Here is a 21,336-nt window from a genome sequence, read left to right on the forward strand (position 1 = left end):
GAAACCATTATCACCCTGAACTCTTGCTCTTCTCTGATGAACGACCCCTTCCAACCTCCTTCTTCTCTATAAAATAATATCCCTCTCCTTTATGTGTTGGATTTGTCTATGGTTTGCTGTAGTTTACATGTTCTGAATTGCAGTTCTCTGATATTCCTGAGTAATTCTATTTTTTCCTGTAAAAATTGCTGACTGCTTTGTTTTTAAGGTTAACAATGTGTTTACTGACAAAACAAAAATCAGACTAACAAACAAAACCAAAGAAATGTCTTAGTTCAGACATAATCCTACTGAAGCCCATGTTTTTTTGAGTAATCTAGGTTAGTCTTGGCAGGTCATGGAGGTACTTTGTGGAGAAATGGATCCACAGTGAGCACACTTCCATGTATTTGGCATCATTACTTGTGCTCGAAATGCTGTTTGCTCATTCACTGGCCTCTAAATCCTACTCATCCTTTTGCATTTGCCTTAAAAGTCATCTTTTCCAAGAAACTTTTCTTGATTATTCCCATCTGTATGAACTGCATCTTCCTTAGACATAATGGTGCTTGCATCTCTATTAACTACATTGCCTTTATTATAGTTACTTATTCACTCCCCCCTTCCCAATCCCAAGAGAAATGTGAATTCCTTGCAGCCAGAAGGGGTGTTGTTCATTTTGGGGGGGTCTCCCACAGTGCACAATGCAGAGCACTGCATGTGAAGGAATATAGTTCATTGTTGAAATTTAGAAATTTGCAATCTGGTTAGAAGCCGTTTGACATACATATATTAGCTCTGTCCTTGAGGTCCTCCCAGAGCATAAGATGCACACAAGAAGAAAATAATAATTGTTCATGACTACTGTAGGGCCGAAACTCACCAACACAAGAAAGCCTTCATAAGGTTGGGAAAAGATGGGGAAAGATTGGGAGGAGAGAGATGTGTAAGTTAGGGATGCTGGGGAGCAATCTTAGTGTCTCTTCGTCCCTGTGACATCTAGATCAGTCTGTCCCTTTTAGGTATTTCTATTTTCTTAGTATCCCTCTGCTGATGTGGTTTGACCTCAGGCAAACACTAAAAGTGAGCAATATAAAGTGAATTTAAGGAATTGAATATGATATTAGGTTGAAATATCTTAAAAATTACATACAGGGATATGTGGAGTACTTGTGTTCATAATATAGAGCACAGATATTTTTAGATTCTCTGATATTAGATTTAGGTGTGCTTGTTCTAGTTTATAAATCAAAGAATTGGCCTATATCTTCGGTCTGTGTGTTTAGGTTTTATAGTGACAGATATCTTATAATAACTAGAAATAGAAATTCCATCTTTAGTGATAATATAGTACAGGGACCTGAGAAGAGAAGGTCTTAAGGTGCTGTTAATTAGCAGAAATCTGAAGCACACAGTCTCAAAGCAATTAAGGCTGTTAATTGAATACTTGGATGCATAGTGGAATGGTTCATATGTTGCTGGGTAGGCTATCCTAGCCTTACAGTGGGGAGCTACATTATACACATGATGGCGAATAATTTAGAAAGAACAAATATGGGTAAACATATGTTTGTCTAGTAGTTAACTGAATTTATGAATAGTGATATATTGTTGGCTATATACAAAATGGCCCATTAGCTGCAAAATTCAATATTGATAATTCAATCTTTCTGCCTGTCTGCTATAAATATGGCACACCATTTACTCATGGAACGTTGAGTTTTTCTGCCAGGGTAATTTTGCTGTCCTCTGGTTTGGTAAACATCTCTATAATTCATGTGATATTTTAAACGAAATTGGTGGTCACACAATGGCTGCAGTTTGGCACCTATGCATGTTTGGGCAGAGCGGAATGGACATTGCTTATGAGCTCAGGGTGGCAAAATGATTTTATTATTTTCTACAGATTCCATTAGCTGCAGCATTTGATTCATGTGTGAATATCCTTCTAGAAGGAGACTTTAATGAAAACTTCAAGATTGTGAAAAAGTTTTCAGCAATGGGAAAAGTGAAATGTTCCTTTTAGAAGAACTTCAATAAAAATGGTTAATACTTTGGGTAGTGCTTATTACTTTTAAAAATGATAGCTTTAGGGTAGACTTACCCTTCTGTCAATCTCAGGCTTATTAGGGAGCAGAGGAGAGAGGGTATCCACTAAACAACACCCAAAAGGCAGTGAGTGAAGAATGAATTTCATCTCCCTTAGACTGTGGCTCAAGTCCTCATAATGGTAGACTTTCTAGTCTCTATCTTAAGGGGAAACATTTTTTTTTTTTTTTTTTAGTGAATGCTTAGAACCCTCAAAGCTAAAGCTGACCAATAGTTTTCATCTATTTTGTCGAATGTTCCAGAAAGTGTCAGAATTGAGTGATTTGAGCTGCCTGCCCCCCCCCCCCCCCCCCTTCAATCCCAACTCTCTTTCTGGGCTAATTTCTAACAACCTGTTAGGTGGCTTTTTTAAAAAGTGGAGGGCTGAGCAGGCAGTGAAGATTAGGAGCACAGAACCTAAAAATCCCCAGGAGGAGAATCTCCATCCCTCTCTAAGGATTTAAGCATTCATACAGATGGTGTGATTTAGGAACTGGCTATTCGAACTGCTAACAGACATTTTGGTGCGTGCACGGAGCATATAAAAACAAATTTCGCTTAAGGTCCAAATCTGAGTTTATTACGTATATACACCTTCTAAAAATGCAGAGTAAACTTGCTCAGGGGTTTTCAGCTTGGGGCTTTTCAAACGCATTGAAACGGGGGGGCAGAAGGCATTAAGTCACTGGGTACATGTTTAAGAGGTAACAATGCGACCTCTTTGATCGGGAAAGTTCCTGTTTGTTATGCAATGTGTGCATTTCATTATTTACACGATTTCACTAGGCCTTTGGGAACTGTGTACACAGCAAGCTGTGCCTGCAGCAGCACCCAGGCTCCGCAGCTAAAACCAAACGCCCTTTCTGTTTTGCTTTCCACTCCTCTTGCTTTTCAGGTAAAAAAAAAAAAAAAAAAAAAAAAAAAATTTTAATGGGAAAAAAAAAAATCCAAAAAGCCAAAACCCAAATAGTATCTACTTCTCCAAAACAATTTTGTCTTACGTGTTTTAGGAAGAGCAAGTTTCTCGGGAATTTTTCCATGCTCCTTTCCACTGTCCTCTAAGGACGAACTGTAAAGTAAATAGCCGGTGATAAAAATCCAGAGTGGAAAACTTGCGCGGTCCTTCCAGCCCTCTCTTTTCTCTTACCGGTGGCAATGAATCTCTCTCCTCCCGGACCTGCCCGTCGGCTTTTTTTTTTCTTTTTTTCTTTTTTCTTTCTTTTTTTTTTTTTTGTATTTCCTGCAGTAAAGCCGAAAGCAGATAAGGTGGCAAGCCCCGGGTCGAGGGCCCGCGCACTGGGGTCCCGGGGGCAGGTGAGCCCGGGCGGGGGGTCCCCGCAGGCAGGGCGCGGCGGCTCGCGCGGCTCCAGGGCCGGGGTACCCGGGAGCCCGGGGCCGCTCCCCCCGGTGCAGCCCCGCGCGGGGGCCGCGGAGCGCAGGGGCGGGTCCTCCCGCGCCAGACACGCCCCGGCCGGGTTTATAAGCCGCGGGAGCCGCTGCCCGCGCCGCGGTCCGCTCGCGCTCCCCGGGTGTCGGGACGCGCCCCCCGCGCACTCCCGCCCCAGCACCTTCCCCGCGGGGGCGCCCCGGGGACCCTCGGCCTGCCCATGGCTGACCTGAGCTTCATCGAGGATTCCGTCGCCTTCCCGGAGAAGGAGGAGGATGAAGAGGAGGAGGAGGAGGGGGTGGAGTGGGGCTACGAGGAAGGTAACCGGCCGCGGCGGGCGGGTGGCCGGGGTCCCCGCGGCTGCCCCGCTCCGTGCGCCGCCGCGCGCCTGCTCCCCACGCGCGCCCCCCCCAGCCCGGTCCCCCCGCCCCAGCCCGGCCCGGCCCTTTGGGGATCGCGGGCGGCGGTTCGCCCCGGGAGCCCGGCCTCGCCTCGCCTCTCCTCGCCGCGCCCGCCGGGGGCCTCCTGCCGCGGCCCTGGGCGGAGGATGCTGGCGACGCCCCGCGCGGAGGGGTCCTGCATCGCCAGCGGAATCAGCGGGTTTGGCCCGGAGGGGGTGGGTGGACTTTTCAAAAAGTTGTGTCGGCTACGTGGACCCCGGGCCATGCAGGACTCTCAAGAGGTCTGGCCCCTGGGGGTGCTGCCGCCGACACAAATGTGGAATTGATGACTCTGATCATGAAATATGGCAAGAGGATGTAGGTACCTGCTTTGAGGACGTGTCGTGTGCGCGTATATGCATATGCCCGCTCCAAATGCGCACTTCTGATAAGAGGTGTTCGTTCATTCACTAGCCCCAGATTCACGGTTTTTGGCTCCTATCAAGCAAAGTCAGAGTTTCAGCTATTTCCCAGTAGGTGAACGAACGGGCAGAGGAAATTGTTGTGGAACTATTAATTCTTTTTCGATCCCTTAAAGATGACCTAAACTTCCCAGGGTCATAAATTATTATTACGTCCACGTGGACACATACAAATGGAATATTTTGTTAGCACACGATTCTGTATGTGGTATTAGGTCGCTGGAAATATGAATGCAGAAATTCACACCCATTTGGCACGTTTCACCTACAAACAGACAATAGTCACGACTTTAACGATGTCAAGGATCATAGACAGTGTCTAAACTAGCTTTTCCATGTTAAATCTTACTGCAACTTTCTAAAACCTGTTCTAAATTTGCTTCATTTTGTGCTTAGGTGTTGAGTGGGGCTTGGTGTTTCCTGATGCTAATGGGGAATACCAGTCTCCCATCAACTTAAACTCAAGAGAAGCTAGATATGACCCCTCGCTGCTGGATGTCCGCCTTTCCCCAAATTATGTGGTCTGCCGAGACTGCGAAGTCACCAACGATGGACATACCATTCAGGTTATCCTGAAGTCAAAATCAGGTATATTAGAAGATGCTTTTGCATGCTTTGTAAATTCGAAGTCCTCCTGGAGCTGTTGAATTGATTTGGCTTGTATGACTTTAAAGGTAGAATAAACATGGTACCGTTATCAGGATAGCTTAATGTACTATAAGATGCATTTTTTGGAATTAATTTCTAAAACATTTTTGAAAGGATAGAAGGATGAAATTATGACGGTGGTAGTTTGGTGGTTCTGTGTTATATGATGTTGTTGGAACAACCTTAGTTGATCAACTTAAACTTTGTGGGATTTGAGGAAAAGTATATGCAAGTGTACTAATCTGTATTTTGTCCTAAACTGTTTATTAGTTTAATTCATTCAGAAAATGATAATGTTCTGTTTCACTACTTTGTAAAACTAAAGATCAGGATTTACGGACATAATCTGGCATTCCAGATAGACTTCTCAAATTAATTTTCTCTACGATATTAACGTGGCAAGAAGAATTTTAACTAAGAGCAATCAAAAATCTCCTCTAAACTTGGTTAAAGATTGAAATGGCCAACAGAACTCATATTAGTATTTATTTATTTTTAGCTCTCCTCTCCTTTGAGCCTGTTTGACATGGATTTGAAATGTTTTGTGGAAAAGGTGTTGGAAATTGGCATAAATGTAGAGGAGAAGAAAGAAGAATTTTTTGAAAATTAGAATTAATGTTATACTTAGTGAATTGTTGGATTTCTCTCTTGGACAGAATATAAAATTAGAGTATGTTGAAATACTAGAAAGTACTAATTGAACAGAGATCACCTATGCTTAAATTAATTCTGAATCAATGACTTGATATTTCAAACCATAAAATCTTTAGGTTTATTATTTGAAACAGACTAGTCATTGATTTCCAACTATGGAATTTTTCTTTTAAAATTCATTGTGAATGTTCCTGAACTTTAATTTAGAATCCACGAGCTAGTCATAGAATCATGTAATCTTCCCTGATGTTCTGACTGTATTCAAAGTATGAGCATCATCCAAAACAGATTCTAGGTGTTACTCTACGGAGTCAAAGAGAGACCCGTTCAGTTGTAAATTTGAACTCAAATAAGATTTTTTTTTTGTGGGGGAGCTATCAGTCAGGGACATTATGCTTTATTTTTATTTTTAAACTATATAGTTAAATTATTAAATATTGGCTGTCTTGGCTTATAAAAAGCATATTAACGTAATATATGTGTACTGTTGTGTTGACATGCCTTTGTATTTCTGGAAATAAACATTTATGTATCTATAAAACAAAAATGCATTTCACATCAGGCACCATGGTGAGTGGGTATTGGTTGCATACAAATGCGTAAGACTATTCTTGAGGAGTCATAGTTTAGTGAGAATACAATCCTTTAAAATACTAGTGTAAAATGTTATGAAAATGTTATGAAATATGGAAGCATGGAGGAATGACTGAGTACAAATACTCTCCGCACTAGGATCCAATTAACTCGACCAACTTGAATTTAACATTTCCTTCTGGTACCTTCTCAAACATTCATGATTTTCCTCGGCCCCCTCTCTCATCCCCAAAACAGACTATCTAGCAGTGCCTCGACTCTCTGATCATATGGTTTTCCCTTGCAGTCTCCTCTGTCCTCCACCCCTGACCAGTAGGGAAGAGGTCTCTTGTCTGTCTCAGCCTAACTTGGATACACATGTTCCAGACCCCTTACTCCTGCCTCCTTAGACAGCTTGCCCCTTTAGATGTCCTGTCTCCCTCATGCTGCTGGAATAATTTCTTCTTTGTTGTTTCCGCCTTTTCAGTATTTCTCAAACTTAAAAAATGAGTAACAAAAAATACCGTGCCTGGACCATTTATTTTCCTAGGATATTTAAGCTTCTCAAAGGAGTAGTCTGCAAGCCCTGAACATCCTGCCCTTCATTTATTTAATTCAAGTGTTAATTTTATCAAAATAGAATATAAACACAATTTAAATAGTTGACTGGTAAGTACTATATGTTTCTCTCTATCCTGGTTAGGTCCCACCCCCCATCTCCTACCACTCCCCCCCCCCGCAAAAAACTTTTTGCACTGGTGACAACCACTTTCAACTCTGAGCTGTTTCTCCTGTCTCCATCCCTTATGGATATGTTCATACTGTCATGTCTGACATATAGGGTATCTAAATGTCATAACTCCTTGCTATGGAAAATTAGGCTGGTTCTCTTATTACCTTCCCCCATTGTGGTTTTGCCTCTCTCGTCCCTGTATACTTAAATGATAATTTTTATTTAAATTAATCGTACTTTTATCATTATGATGACATAGCTGTTGTTTCCAGCTGGGACTATATTCTACTACCTTTATTAAAAGACATGGAGTTTTTCTTCTCTGGAGTGAATGCATTTTTATTTAATTTCTTATTTATCTATCATGATTTTATTTCCAGACTCTGACAGATGGCAGAGCTACGTGGAGAAGCCCTTCCCTTCCTTCGCTTGGTCCTTCCCACCTCCCTCTGGAGGCCTCTCCCTTTGATCTCTAGGCCTGCCCTATAGCCCTATCACCTGCAGCTCCCTGGACCTTATGCCTGGGAAGTCCCTTTACTTGTCTCTCGAGTCCAATCACATGTTTCCTGGATGCTGTGCAGCCACTATTGAGGTTAATCCCTCATTTCAGGGAATTTCTTGGTTTATTCCCTCCTAAAATTCATCTTGAAGTAATTCACTGAGAAGAAAGGCATGTGAGGGCTAATGTTTGGATACCCAATATGGCTCTGTGCTGGGTGATTAGTGGGCCTTTTCCTCAGGAAAATTGTGTCTTCCATCTCTTAGAAATTTTCTAGCATTATTTAATTGATAGTTTTCTGTTTTTCCTTTTTTTTCTTCTTTTATAGCTCCTATTTTTGTCTTTTTGTTCTACTTCCTGGTAGATTTCCTTAGCTTCTTTCTATTAAACTTTTATTTTCTGCTTTTACATTTTTAACTTCTAAAAAAGTTGTGCTTATTCTGTGGTTTTTTTTTTCTTTTTTTTAGTTTTTCAAGTACAGCTTCTGGTATTTACTTCATAAATGCAGACTCTTTCTCCATTCTTTTCTGTATTGCTTTTTTTCTTTTCTCTTTATGTCTCGGTTTATTCTGGGTTTTTCCTTCTATTCTTTTCAAATGTCTACTTATCTTTGGCTCTTTGTTCATATTTAGGAATGGGTCTAAAAATTGGATTAGAGGCTCTGTGCACCTGGGCAGGGATTGAGGTCTGGTGGATGTCACAGTAACATGATTATGTAATCTGGCCATGTTGTAGAAGGAGCTTTTGTAGGTTTATCCATTTTTCTGGAGAAAGGGATATGGTGCCTCACACCTGGCTCTCAGCATTCTGATTGTTGAGCCACAGGCAAAAGAGTCTAATCAGAGTGGTACATTTGTTACAGCTGATGAACCTGTGTTGACTCATCATTGTCACCTAAAACTTACAGTTTACATCAGTGTTCACTCTTGGTGTTGTACATCCTATGGGCTTCAACAAATGGGTAATGACATGTCTTCACCATTATACTGTCCTACAGAATAGTTTCATCATCTTAAAAATTCTCTGTGCTCATCGGTTCTTCTTTCCTCTCCATCTCCTGGCAATCACTGATCTGTTTACTATCACCATAGTTTCATATTTTTCAGAATGTCATATAGTTGGAAGCTTACATTGACTTCTTTCACTTAGAAATGCCCATTGGCTCTTTTTACTGGTTTTCTTTGGCTTGCAAGATTCAGTTGGCAATCTTTGTTTTACCTCCTGCAAGGTGTTACTGGCTTTGGAATCAGGTAAATAGAAATCAGGCCCACAACCTGCCCTCAAGAAGGTTACAGTGGTGTGCTATGAAAGATAAGTGTACAGGAAGAGATTATTTTTGGGTGACATTATTAGGGGAGGATTGACAGAGGAAGTAGCATTTGCAGTCATCACCGAAGAGTGAAGAGTATTTGGATTGGAAATATTGGAATATATGGGAAGAGAGGGCAATAAGCAAGAAAGACACAGATATGGGAAGGTCTAAACATTGGATGAGGAAAAGTGAATCCTGAGGTATATCTGGAAGAAAAGATTGATTCATGTTACACAAGGTTTAAATGGAGAGGTTGTGTTGGAGCAAACTCATGAGGGATCTTGAATCAAGTCTGAAAGGTATAACCTTTCTTTTTTCCTCCTATAAAATATGTTGTTTTAGGAAAATTAACCTGGCTTTACTGAATAAGGCGGGATCTGGGAGAGAGTGGGAGCTGTTGTGTTGGCAGTGCTGTGGAAAGGCAGGGATGACACAGTGAGATTTCTGAGATGCTATCCACAGGAAGTCAGTGATTGGTTATGTGGAACAGGGGAGAGGAGGAAACCATTGGAGGGATGCACTGGGGTGGAGACCCTGTGACCGGACCCATCCTGTCACTGTGCTTCACCCTCTGCTCTGAACATATTTCAAGGTGAAGGATGCCTCTTAACATGGAGTTGAGCCAAGCATCACATTCCAGGTGCTGGTGTCTCCTTGAGTATGGAGAAATGTTATGAGGGCTGCCAAATTATTTAATTTCTCTGCAAGATGTGAATCGCTGTACCACTGCAATCTCAACATTAAGTATTCAAATAAAAATCAAACATACTGGGATCCCTGGGTGGCACAGTGGTTTGGCGCCTGCCTTTGGCCCAGGGCGCGATCCTGGAGACCCGGGATCGAGTCCCACGTCGGGCTCCCGGTGCATGGAGCCTGCTTCTCCCTCTGCCTGTGTCTCTGCCTCTCTCTCTCTCTCTCTGTGACTATCATAAAAAAAAAAAAAATCAAACATTATTACAGTGGTATAAAGAATAGCTTAAATATAAAGATATAACTATAGATTTCTGGTCTAAGTGGTTTCGATACTTAAGTCATGAGAAAGTGTGAGACTGGCCAAGCTTCTGCGATGGAATGTCATTCCATATGACTACCATCAGGGTGTTAAGGGTAATGCCATTTTTAATGGACCCATCAGAATGGGAGAAATTGCTAATCAGGATAGGTCATTTGTGCCCTTCACTGTAACTTATTATAGAAACCCTAATTAGACAATTTTATTTCTGGGTCTTTTATAATTCTCAATATTAAATTTAGGCTAGATTACTTTTATTATTAATCATACCTTTTTTTTTTCCCAAAACGTGACAACTTTTTATAGTGCTTCTTAATAGCTTTGCTGATTTTAAGATGAAGTCAAAAATATCTTAAAATTATTTTCACTTAGGAAGTAGCTCGGTATTGCTTATTTATATGAGATATCAGGGTTGAATTTCTTTATGATTGTCCTTATTATTAGCTAACTTTGGGGGTCTTGCATTCCTTGGACAAGTGCCTTAATCTGCTTCACTTTGTGTATATAGACTCAGGCTAACTGGCCTCCTCCCCATACTCTTGGGGAGGAGTTGATGATATTTGTTCTTCAATATGAAATGAAACCGTATGTTAAAAACTAAAGACAGTAAAATAATTGATTTCGGCTTTTAAGATCTCAAATGCTTTTTTAGAAGGACTAATTTATACTACTTTTAGAATGTTTTATGAATACATTTTGGATTCCTTAAAAGTTAAACTGAGGTTATAAAATCTTTAGATCCATCAAGAATGACCTGTTTGGGTCTTTAGATCATTTAGGGGACACATCAGACCAGTAACAGTTTCCCTCCATGTCGGAGACATGGCTCTGGAGGACTCTTGTCTCCTGGCCTTAACCATCCATGCCTGGGTTATGACAGCCAACCAGTTAGGCTTGCCCTTTGATGGTCCACCGTCCATGAAGATATGGGAGTAATATTTTAAAATGCAAAAAATATCAGTTGTCTGATTAAAAGCTATTGGTGATTCCCTGTGTAATAAACTCCAGCTTTTAGGCATAGCCTGCAAGTCCTTTATCTTGGTGCTCACATCTCAAAGCCTACCTTTATTTTCCTGAAGCACACTCAGGCCTTTCTCAGCCCCTTCTTTCTGTGATGATTGTACTTAATCACTTCTCTTAGCTTACTTTTCCAAGTTCTGCTTAGTTATCTCCTCCCGGAAAGTCCTCTCTGACTTTCCAATGCCCCCTTGGTTTTGGCATGGCCCTTGCTGGGTGCCCTCCTGGTTCCTTGGCACTTTCCCTTACTGCTCCCAATGTAATCTGTTTAAACTACAGTATTAAGTTTCTTAAGCACTGAGAATGCCCTGCCGACACTGAGACTGTGTCCTTCTTTTTACAAAAATCCTTGGTGGACAGCACAGGGCTGGGCATGGAGTCTATCTTAAAATAAGTGTTGGACTCAAATGAAATGAGGGGAATAAGCCTTGATCAGCAGCCTTCGAACTACCTGGCAAATTTGTTTTCGGCAAAGGCTTGTGGAAGCTTAGCTAGATTTAGGTAAATGCCTGTATTTTGTGTCTTTATGGGGTTCTCAGATTTTTCAGAGGCTTTTGAAAGGAGCTCTTTTTATATGTACAAGCATAATAGCCATGCCTCTTAAAGAACATTAAAGAAAATGCAGGCAGTGGCAGTGGCATCAGTTTATTTTATATTCTTTTCACAAGTGTGTTATTCTAAGGAAATGTGGCGTTGTCATCAGTGGGAGTTTCATTGTAATTTTATTGAACACAATGACATCACAACTAATAAACCTGCCACATGGTGACAAAATATCACTCAGCAAAATTTGATACTCATAAATGTAGGAAAAGTTGTACCCCTTTTAGTATTAGTTGTTTCCCTATAAAAAAAATAAGCTGTGAAAAGGGAGAATAATACTTTAAGAGGATGTTGCCAAAAGGGTAAAACAGAGCTGCTATTTATTTTAGGTCTATAAATGCAATCATTCTTGGGAGATGAACAGGTAATGCTTTTAGCTGGCACCTCATAAAATTTTGAATTCAGTATTTTGTTATTTTTTTATGGCTTTGTACAGCCTTGCGATTTCGGTGTGGTTTAACTTTGGAGTGTTCATCTGCAGCAAAGGGAAAGGTACCTAGAGCCTTGATTGCTGGCTGCATCTTTGTCACCTCTCCCTGGGGACCAGGCCTGGGCAAAATGCTTGCCTTCTTTGTGTTTATTTTCAACCCGACAGAGGGTAAGACCCGTGAGGATCTTATTTCATTATAATTTTATTAAACATAATGGCATCATGGCTGACAAATCTGCCAGGTAGTGACCAAATACCACTCAGCAAAACCTTGATCTTCATAAATGTGCGAATTTTCATTTCACTCTAATAGAATGTAAGATCCATAAGGCTAGTGAATTTTGTTGGTTTTATCAAATTCAGTGTATCTTACGCATTTAATACGGTACCTGGTATAAAAATATTAGTTGAAAGGATGAGTACAGGAAACCCAGTGGGCCTGGCACTGCTTCCTGTCAACACAAAGATCAGCAAACTCAACACACAGTTTGAGTTTCTAGGGCAGTTAATATATCAGCTCGGTCCTCAAGTTCTATACTAAAGGCTTCATTCCTAGGAAAGAAATATTGGGCATCAGTCAGATGGGAGTTGTATTTTGGTTTCCTGAAATCACTGTCAAGGTCATTTTCCTCCATCTCTATAGGAAGGTATTGGTAGACAGCTCTCTAACAGCTCAGAAATACTGTGTGCTTGTGTGTGTGTGTGCACCCTACAAAGAGGTTTGGGGCAAAGATTTTTCAAATCCTCTTTCCCATTTAACACGTGCTTCATTTCACAATGCTCTCCTTTCTCTTTCCCCAGTAATGTGGAGCTCAGCCTCCTCTAAGACAGTTTCCAACTTCTTTTGAAAGTAGAGTGTTGGACAACCGGCCCCCAAGCCCCAGGTCAGGCCTGGCTGCCATGGGGAGGGGTGTGTTTTCGAGTTTTGATGATGCAGGCTGGGGTGTGGCATGGGATGTATAAGAAGCTTTTTCCCATTTATTCTTTTTGGTTTGGGAGGTGGGATACATTCCACCTTTGGGAGTGGGAACAGTCCGGACTTCCTTCCTGGTTTTTCTTTTTTTTTTTTTATTTTTATTTTTTTCTTCCTGGTTTTTCTTAAGACCAGCATTGGGCAGCCAGGGGAAAGGAGTGATTTTTGAGGTTATTCACAAACTGTGGCATGTTGGTTGAAATAAAAGCATTTTACCCACCGTATGGATGATTATTGGAGAAGATGCAGTGCCTTTGCTCTGCAATTTGGGATATCTGTAAACCTGTGTGATCCATGTATTTACTTTTTTTTTTCTTTATTGTTTTGGGAAGTAGGATGAAGTGTAGTACTCAAAGGAGGGACTGTAATTTAGAAATCCAGGCTTAAAGAACTCACTGTTTTTTATCTGCTCACGGATACGGAGATCTGAACTTCCATGTCCTGTCTAAGTGTGAGATGTGGGTCAGAAGATTGGAGTTCCAGGCTCCTGAAGTCCATCCTAGCCCATCCCAGCCACATTTCCTCCCCTTTCTGTGGTAATGGCGACTGACTGACCCCTCCAATTTTTTTTTGAAGATTTATTTATTTATTAGAGAGAGACTGAGCATACAAGCGGAAGGGGCAGGGAGAGGAACAATCTCAAGCAGACTCTGCACTGAGCACCAAGCCTGATGCAGAGCTCGAAGTTAAGACCCTGAGATCAACTACTTGAGCTGAAACCAAGAGTTGGGTGTTTAACCGACTGTGCCACCCAGGTGCCCCTGACCCCTCTGATTTGTTGTATAACTTAAAATAAGACCAAGCATTAAGAAAACATAAAAATCGTGTGAGATAGTATTACCCTAAAAGTCACGTGTCTCACTACCTTTCTGCTTAGATGTGAGGTTTACACCCTTGGAAAATTTTAATTGTGTTTTGCTGCTGGTACTATTTTTCTTCTTTGGGCTGATAGAAAGCTTCAAACCAAACTTTTGGAGGGTACTTTTTGTAAGGACTTCACTTTTCCATCTGTTTCTGTCTCTTGTCTGCCTTTTCCCTCTGCTTTTCTAATTTATGTCTTCTGGCTGTATGACAGGTACTTGATAGAAGAAACCTTAAATTCTTTTTGCAACAAGGAATGAGATGAAGAACCAGGCAAACAAATAAATTTTGCTGCACCAATTTCCAATCCTCTCAGGTTTAGAATAGGGATGGACAAGCGGACTGTCCCTCTGGGTAGTGCTCGGCTTGGGGTACCACTGCCTCCTCCACACTGGTGGCCCAAGTGCGAATGCTAATCTCTTTCAGAGACTGATTCTTGGGGGAGGAGATAAATTTTGTCAGCTCCTTGGCTAAAAAGAACTTACAATTCTTAGCTGGTGCCATTTGGAATGAAGTTTTTGTAGGAAGAACACAAACAACGTTTATTTGTGTCAAAGTGGATCATCTGTCATAAAGGAGGTTTTTCTCCTTGACATCGGCAAGTGTTTAACTTAGGAAAGTGTTTTATTGCTTCAAGACGGGTTCTTACACAAATGTATTTTTCATCCTCCTTTAGAGTTATTCTTGTTTGGGACAAAGTTCTGGGTCATATCCGGAATTGAGAAATAGAGACAGGGCCCTGTCGGACAAAATGTTAACATTTTTTCCCCCAAAGGTTAACATTTTAAGTATTGTTAATATTTTACTGTAATTTTATTCCATTTGCATTTCTGGGGTACTAAGTGGGAAATCGCTAAGTGTGATTTCTTTGTCTAAAAATCGTATTGGTGTAAGCATTCTTGTCATGGGTGACTTTGTTAGCTTACACTTATTCTCTAAACTGAGAGTATGGTACACATGGGGGATCTATAAACAAAATTTAATTTATTGATAGGTCGATAGCAAATTACCAGACCCTGTTCTTGTCTCCTGAGCAGTGCTAAGTGTAAGCCTCAGGGAGAATTAAGTGCTGTGTGTTTTCTGACCACTCCTTTACCTGTAACACACAGGAGGTTGATGGTATGCAATATTAGCAAGTATTTCAGAGCTTTTAAACTTCTACTGTATCAATAGGACAATGTAAACGCATCCCACAGTTAGAATATATTTCTTATTTGGGCACATAAATGTAATCTATAGAGCTCACGAGATCTTTCTGGCCGAAAATGTGCTCCGTGTTGAGAATGCTGTACTGCTGAATATGTTTTCTCTTAATTAAACAGAACTTACTTTCTTTTTTCAGTTCTATCAGGAGGTCCATTGCCTCAAGGGCATGAATTTGAACTGTATGAAGTTAGATTTCATTGGGGGAGAGAAAACCAGCGTGGTTCTGAGCACACAGTTAATTTCAAAGCTTTTCCCATGGAGGTAAGAATAACAAATCATCTTGTGAAAATCTTATTGTTCATGTACAGTATTCAGCGATCTGCTGAGAACGGTTTAGTTTAGAAGTAGAAGCACAGCATTTAAATTTTACCAGTTTATATTAAAATAACAAATGCTTAAGGAAATGTATGCTTGGGCAGCAAATGACACTGCCCATTGACTTTGTTGAGTTTGGAGAATGCACAAGGGTGATTGGTCATAAAGGTAATCTACACTATTTTCATTTCAGTATTGTTACTGTTCTAAAATTTTGCCTTTGCAAATTCAGTAGGTCATTTTTGTAGATGCTATGAATAGATGATAAACTGCAAACCGGTTGTCAACATTAGTGAAAAGTCTAGTTTAGTTCTGATTAAAATTGGTAAGTTGGTTTGAATCGCCCCAGGCAATTAGAGGGAGAGGGACAGGAAGAGGGAGAGAGGAGGAGAGAGAGAGAAGGAGAGGGAGAGAGGAGGAGGAGGAGGAGAGAGAGAAAGAGAGAGATTGATTTTGAGAGAGAGAGAGAAAGAAACAGAAATTTTAAGAGAGTCATTCTTTTGTCTAAGAATTCACTGCTTGCTTACCTTCTTAGTCAATTCCTGTTCTTTCTTCGATACCTACCTGAAGTATCATTTCTTCTGTGGGGCTTTTCCTGAGTCCTTTCCCCTAAGCAGAATTAATTTCTCTCTCTTCTTTGTGCCCAGTCTGCTTGACAGATTGTTGCCTTGGCACTCATGGATTGTAACTTTTAGTGTCCCCAGTGTCTTTCTCACTGATCCTCTGGGTTCCTGTTATGGACCAGAGTGTTAGTACCCCTCCCTCCATGCATATGTTGAATATGATGGTATTAAGAGGGTGGGGCCTTTGGGATGTAATTAGGGTTAGATGAGGTCACGGGGTGGAATCCTTGTGAATGGAATTAGTGCCCTTATAAGAGTCCCAATAGAGCTTGCTCCTCCCTGCTCATTGCATGTGAGGACTCAACCAAGAAGGTGACTCCCTACCATGCAGGAAGTGGGTCCTCACCAGACATCAGTTGTGCCAGCATCAGATCTTGGGTCGCCCAACCTCCAGAACTGTGAGAAATAAATGTCTGTATAAGCCACTCCATCTGTGGTAGTTTATTATAGCGGTTGACGTTGACTAAAACAGCTCCTTAAGATGAGTCTCCCTCCCGTTCTTCTCTTTACACCCATCATTTAGTCCATAGCTGGGTACCTCAGAGACTATCCATGTTGGTGAACTTCAGACAATGTTGCTGTTGGTCCAGGCTATGTTGATACCTCTTTCTGTAAGGACCTGCAGTTCTCTCCAGGAAACAGCACTTTGGTGACACTTGACAGTGTATTTTGGGGGGATGCTGGAGTGCCTGTCTTCCTTCCCAGTTCTCAAGTACCCATATCCTTAATGAAGCGTGGGATTGAGCATGGCTAGGTACCGTGCCCAGTTCCATTTCAGTAACTGGAAATCACTGTGTAGTTCACAGGAGTGATACATATACTTCGCAGAACGAAGATAGAGGAAGTATTTCTCTATGTTACTTTAATTACACTTTAAGAAAATCCCTTTGAAATCTCAGGATATCCCTTTTATTAAAAAGACTCGAGTCTGTTTTTGTCTTTGTTTTTAAGATTCTGTTTATTTATTTGAGAGAGAGCACGTGCAAACACAAATGGGGGGCCAGGGCAGAGGGAGAGAGAGAGAAGCAGACTCCCTGCTGAGCAGGGAGCCCAGGACCATGAGATCATGACCTGAGCTGAAAGTAGATGCTTAACTGACTGAGCCGCTCAGGCTGCCTCAAGACTAGAGTCTTAAAAGTGAAATATTAAATGTCTTTTATAGGAGGGCGAAGGAGGGGAAACTGCATTAAGTTGAGGAGCACCCGAGTATGTGATTGTGGCCTTGTGATTGGGATTGAGGTCTTGTTGGGGAAGGTTGGGCCTTCACATGTTACCACCCTGGGGGCATTTTTTCTCAGTGCCTATAGGCATCGTCTTACTTGCACTGACTTAAAACACCTCTATGCCATCTCTGTGTCACCTCTGGCGACTGTGCCATCCCCACCAGCACGAGAAGGAAAAGTGCACACCAGGACGTGTCAGAAAGGAGAGAGGACACAAAACAGTCCCAAACCGTTCAACTTGCAGGGTAGTGGAGGGCAAGGTGTGGGGGAGGAGGACACTGAGTGGGCAGGGCTGCTTTGGATTTGAAAGATCTTTCATCATCTCTTCTAAACTGGTCTTCAAAGACCTACTATAACATAAAAAAATTTACGGAGAGATGGGAGTAATCGTGTAGGCAACAACTTCCGGATGAGACTTTAGTGGCTTTGCTTGCAACACACAGAATTTACAGCCTTGGGAAAGCTTAATTAGATTACGTGAGTCAGTGGTGTGTGCTCTTTGCTCTGTGGTTGAATAGAGTTTCCAGACCACATGCTCAGGCTGGTCCTGTTATTTGGTGGCGTTTTGCCTGCTCTGGTCCATTAAACACAGGTAATGGTTTGTTTTGAGTGAAGATTAGACTCTGATAGGCTTTGTTTCTGTAGAAATATTTATATTTAGGATAATGGAATTACTGGCTGTAATTTTTCCAAAATAAGTGATGAATAATATTTGTGGTCTTCGTTATCCCAGATCATCCCTGATTCAGTCCTAGAGAAAATGCTTGTATCATCATCCCAGGTTTGTTTAGTGCCGTACTGAGTGCATAAATGTGGGGCTTTGCAGAAGTACAAGGAGAGATCTATAGGCACGTGTTTTCTGTTTATTTTGTTTTGTTTTAATGGATGCTGTGAATACTGAACTGGGTTTTATTTTACTTTATTTTAGAGATTTTATTTATTAATTTGAGAGAGAGGGCTAGAGGGAGAGCATGAGTGGTGGGGAGGAGAAGAGACAGAAGGAGAAGCAGACTCTTGGCTGAGCAGGGAGTCCCACATGGGGGTTGATTGCAGGATCCTGAGGTCAAGGCCTGAGCCAAAGGCAGACACTTAACTGACAGAGCCACTTGGGTGCCCCTGGGCTGGGTTTTAGGGAGGAGATGGTTCATGTGGTGTGCTGACAGAAGAGAGACTCTCCGTAGCATAGTCCAGGAGGGAATGAGATTGCTGACATGGAGCTAAGTAGGGAACTTGCCACTGGTCCCCTGGTCTGAACTGCCCTCGAGGGTCACACTGAACACAGGGACATTGCCAACAGAATAGTGGAGAGTGAGGGGAATCAAGTAGGTACCTCCTTGGGAATGTGATTAAAAATTTTTTTTAAGACTCTTTCCATATTGTATTTACATTTTAACTCTATTATTTCCAATCTCATATGTATACATGTTTCCTTTTTGTTTTTAAAGATTTATTTACTCCTTTGGTGGGAGATGGGCAGAAGGAGAGAAAGTCTTAAGCAGACTCCCTGGAGAGTGCGGAGCCCATCGTGGGGCTCCATCCCACGTTCCTAAGATCAGGACCTGAGCCAAAACCAAAAGATAGAAGCTTTAACTGTGCCACCCAGGTGCCTCTACGTATTTCACTTGATTTCACCTAAACTTAAATGAATGGCTTACTAAACTCTGCAGAGAAATAATTACCATGTCTGTTATATGTGGCACAGGAATGGCTATTGGTAGTAATTCATGAGCCTCCCTCAACTTTTTAAAACTGTAAATACAGTAAAAGCAATCCTGAATATAATTTTGATACTGCTAGTAGTCAGCACCCACATCATTTAAAAAATTAACACAGTTTATGACTTTAAACAGTTTAAACTGCTGCTCTTTTGCTAAGCAAGATGGATTAGATGTGCCATTTCTGTTTTTTCTTCCTGCGATTTTTAGTTTTGAGAAACGCACAAGCTTTCACGGCATCTGACATTCTCACTGTGCTTTCATCTTGTAAACCTGAATCCTATTATTAATATTCCGGGTTTATGCTTACATGACAGTGCCTTAGCAAGAGAAGAATAAATTGTGCTGCATTTTTCTTCCTGTTAACCTGAAAACCTAATGGGTTTGCATGTATTAACTATATTCTTACAAATGTCTGAGTCATGTCTACCGGCTGGAATTCTCTTATTTAACATGCAGATATTTTGCATTGAGCTATTTAATCAAGATGGCAAGAGGAGTAGAAGGTTGTTGATTTAAGATAAGACTGAGATCCAGTCAAATTAATTCCTGTGTCTTGGTCCTTCTGGGGGCTGCAGAAGCTTCATATTTTCTTTGGACATCATTAGATACCATAGCTCATGACGTCCAACTTTAATGCTCTCTGAATTTTGTCATTTTGCTCACAGTAGTGTGCTGCATGCATCTGCCATCCCACTGGATTTATTCCATTCATATTGATTTTTATTACAAACCTAACTGATAGAGGAACTTCTAAGTATTTAGGTTCGCATTGAGCTTTCAGGCTGTATATTTTGTTTTTGTCACTTGTCTCAGAAGACTGTCAGCTTCTTTGCTGCTTCGAGGTAGCCTTACTCTGTGGTCTGTATAACTCTCAGAAATTATGATTAATCTCTACACTTGAATTGCTACTTCCATACTTCTATGGCAGAGTGCTTCCCAGGCATTCAGATTTTATGCTGGCGCAGTAAAATTAAAAAAAAAATTAGAAGGGTGCCTGGGTGGCTTGGTCAGTTAAGTGTCTGACTCTTGATTTTAACTCAGGTCATGATCTTGAGGGATTGAGCTCCACATCTGGCTCCATGCTCAGCACTGAATCTGTTTGAGTTTCTCTCCCTCTGCCCATCCCTCTACTCTCTGTCTCTCAAATAAATAAATAACTCTTTAAAAAAGGTTAGAGGATGAGGAAACCAATAGTGTGGCCAAGTTTTACTTTTTCTATCAATAAGAACACATTAACTATGCTGACCCCATCATTTTATAGAGAGAGCATCTTTTACTAGCTAAATGTAGGAAGGATACAGTCTGAGAATAAACATAAAGTTGTAAGTTGAACAGATTTTAGTATTTAAAAAACTCACTACATTACTTCTGTTTTCTTAGATGAATGATAGTCTTGTCAGGATGGACACTGATCCTGCCCACAGACCAGCAGGAGAACATGCATGGTGGATCTGGCTTTCTTGCCCTTTGGGGCTAAAAGTTTATAATTTTCGAGTGAATGACCCAGAAGGAGCCTGTCATAGGACACATTCTTATCTTTATATTGTTATTGAAAGAGCAGCTATTGCTCTGTATACTCTGAAAGGGCTCAGCGGTAACCGAGCCACATACCAGCTGTTTGTGGGAAGTTGAGTGCATTAGGTAAATATTTAAAAAAAGAAAAAGTAAGTTTGATTGTGCAGAGCAGGATTCTTCAGTTGTGAAGAATCTAGGCCTTGGTTGCAAAATAGGCCAACAGAACACTTGTGAAGAATGTATCTCATGATGCTGTGCCAGTTTCGAATATCCCATTCCCCACACTCCAAATCTCAGGTCTTCCAAGTTATGCTAGATTTCCCTCTCCTTTTCAGGCAAATACTAGTGTCTACCACTTAAATTTTCTTTTAGTGAAAATGATCTGGCCTTTTGCTTCACTGCCTCCCAAGTCATTTGCATATTTAACTCACTGAAGGACATTTATTGTGTATTCATTTGTTTTACTATGGGGAGATACCAGGAAGAGTTTGCCTGGTTAACAGTGAAATGAGGATCTTTTCAAGTTACTTTATTTCCACAGGTATCTCAAGTAGAGCGTCATGTTTGTGAATGGCTCCCAAAGTAGAGACTTCCTTTGACTTTCCTTGACTTTGGTGTGAGAATGTGATGAGATTAGATCTGTAAGATACATAATCATCATCATTATTATGTTTTATAAGATAGATGATTAAATCATTTATTTTCAAAAGGAGCTTTAGAGCTCACCCAGCAGAAACTTCTGTTTAACAGAGGACAGATCTGAAGCTCCAAAAGGTTAAGGGTCACAGGGAAACTTCAAGGAAGCCATAATGTATATGGCCTGGGTAGAGAAGGGTTTTTTTTGCTTAATTAAATATTACATTTAAGAAAGAATTATCCTTTAATATTGGTCTTTTCCCTAATGAGTTAGATTGAAAGAGATAATACAACAGTCTTTGTCTCCCTACCTCCCCCGACCCCCACACCCCTGTGAGGAGCTTTTCAGTCTGCTTGCACCCCCATCCAGAGATGGGCAAGCTGTAGCCTTTGTGGAGGATGGTAGGGACGCTGTGGCATAGTGCCCTGTCTTTACAGGCTGTGAAGACAAAGCTCAGTGGCTTTGTGA

At 41.2% G+C, this 21,336-nt stretch overlaps 1 protein-coding gene across 2 annotated transcripts in view; it reads left to right on the plus strand.

The window, feature by feature from the left end:
- Positions 1-3,573: 3,573 nt before the first annotated feature.
- CA8 (carbonic anhydrase 8) overlaps positions 3,574-21,336 on the plus strand; it is an 85,931-nt gene continuing 68,168 nt past the window's right edge. The window contains exons 1-3 of one of the 2 annotated variants that reach the window (XM_041769365.1): positions 3,574-3,774; positions 4,713-4,904; positions 14,974-15,098. In XM_041769365.1, the coding sequence (XP_041625299.1) occupies positions 3,675-3,774; positions 4,713-4,904; positions 14,974-15,098 (417 nt within the window). In that variant the 5' untranslated portion in view covers positions 3,574-3,674. The remainder of the gene's footprint in view (positions 3,775-4,712; positions 4,905-14,973; positions 15,099-21,336) is intronic. The other variant, XM_041769363.1, reaches the window with a different exon arrangement.

Source organism: Vulpes lagopus, chromosome 9 (genome assembly GCF_018345385.1).
Source record: "Vulpes lagopus strain Blue_001 chromosome 9, ASM1834538v1, whole genome shotgun sequence".
Classification (NCBI taxonomy): domain Eukaryota; kingdom Metazoa; phylum Chordata; class Mammalia; order Carnivora; family Canidae; genus Vulpes; species Vulpes lagopus.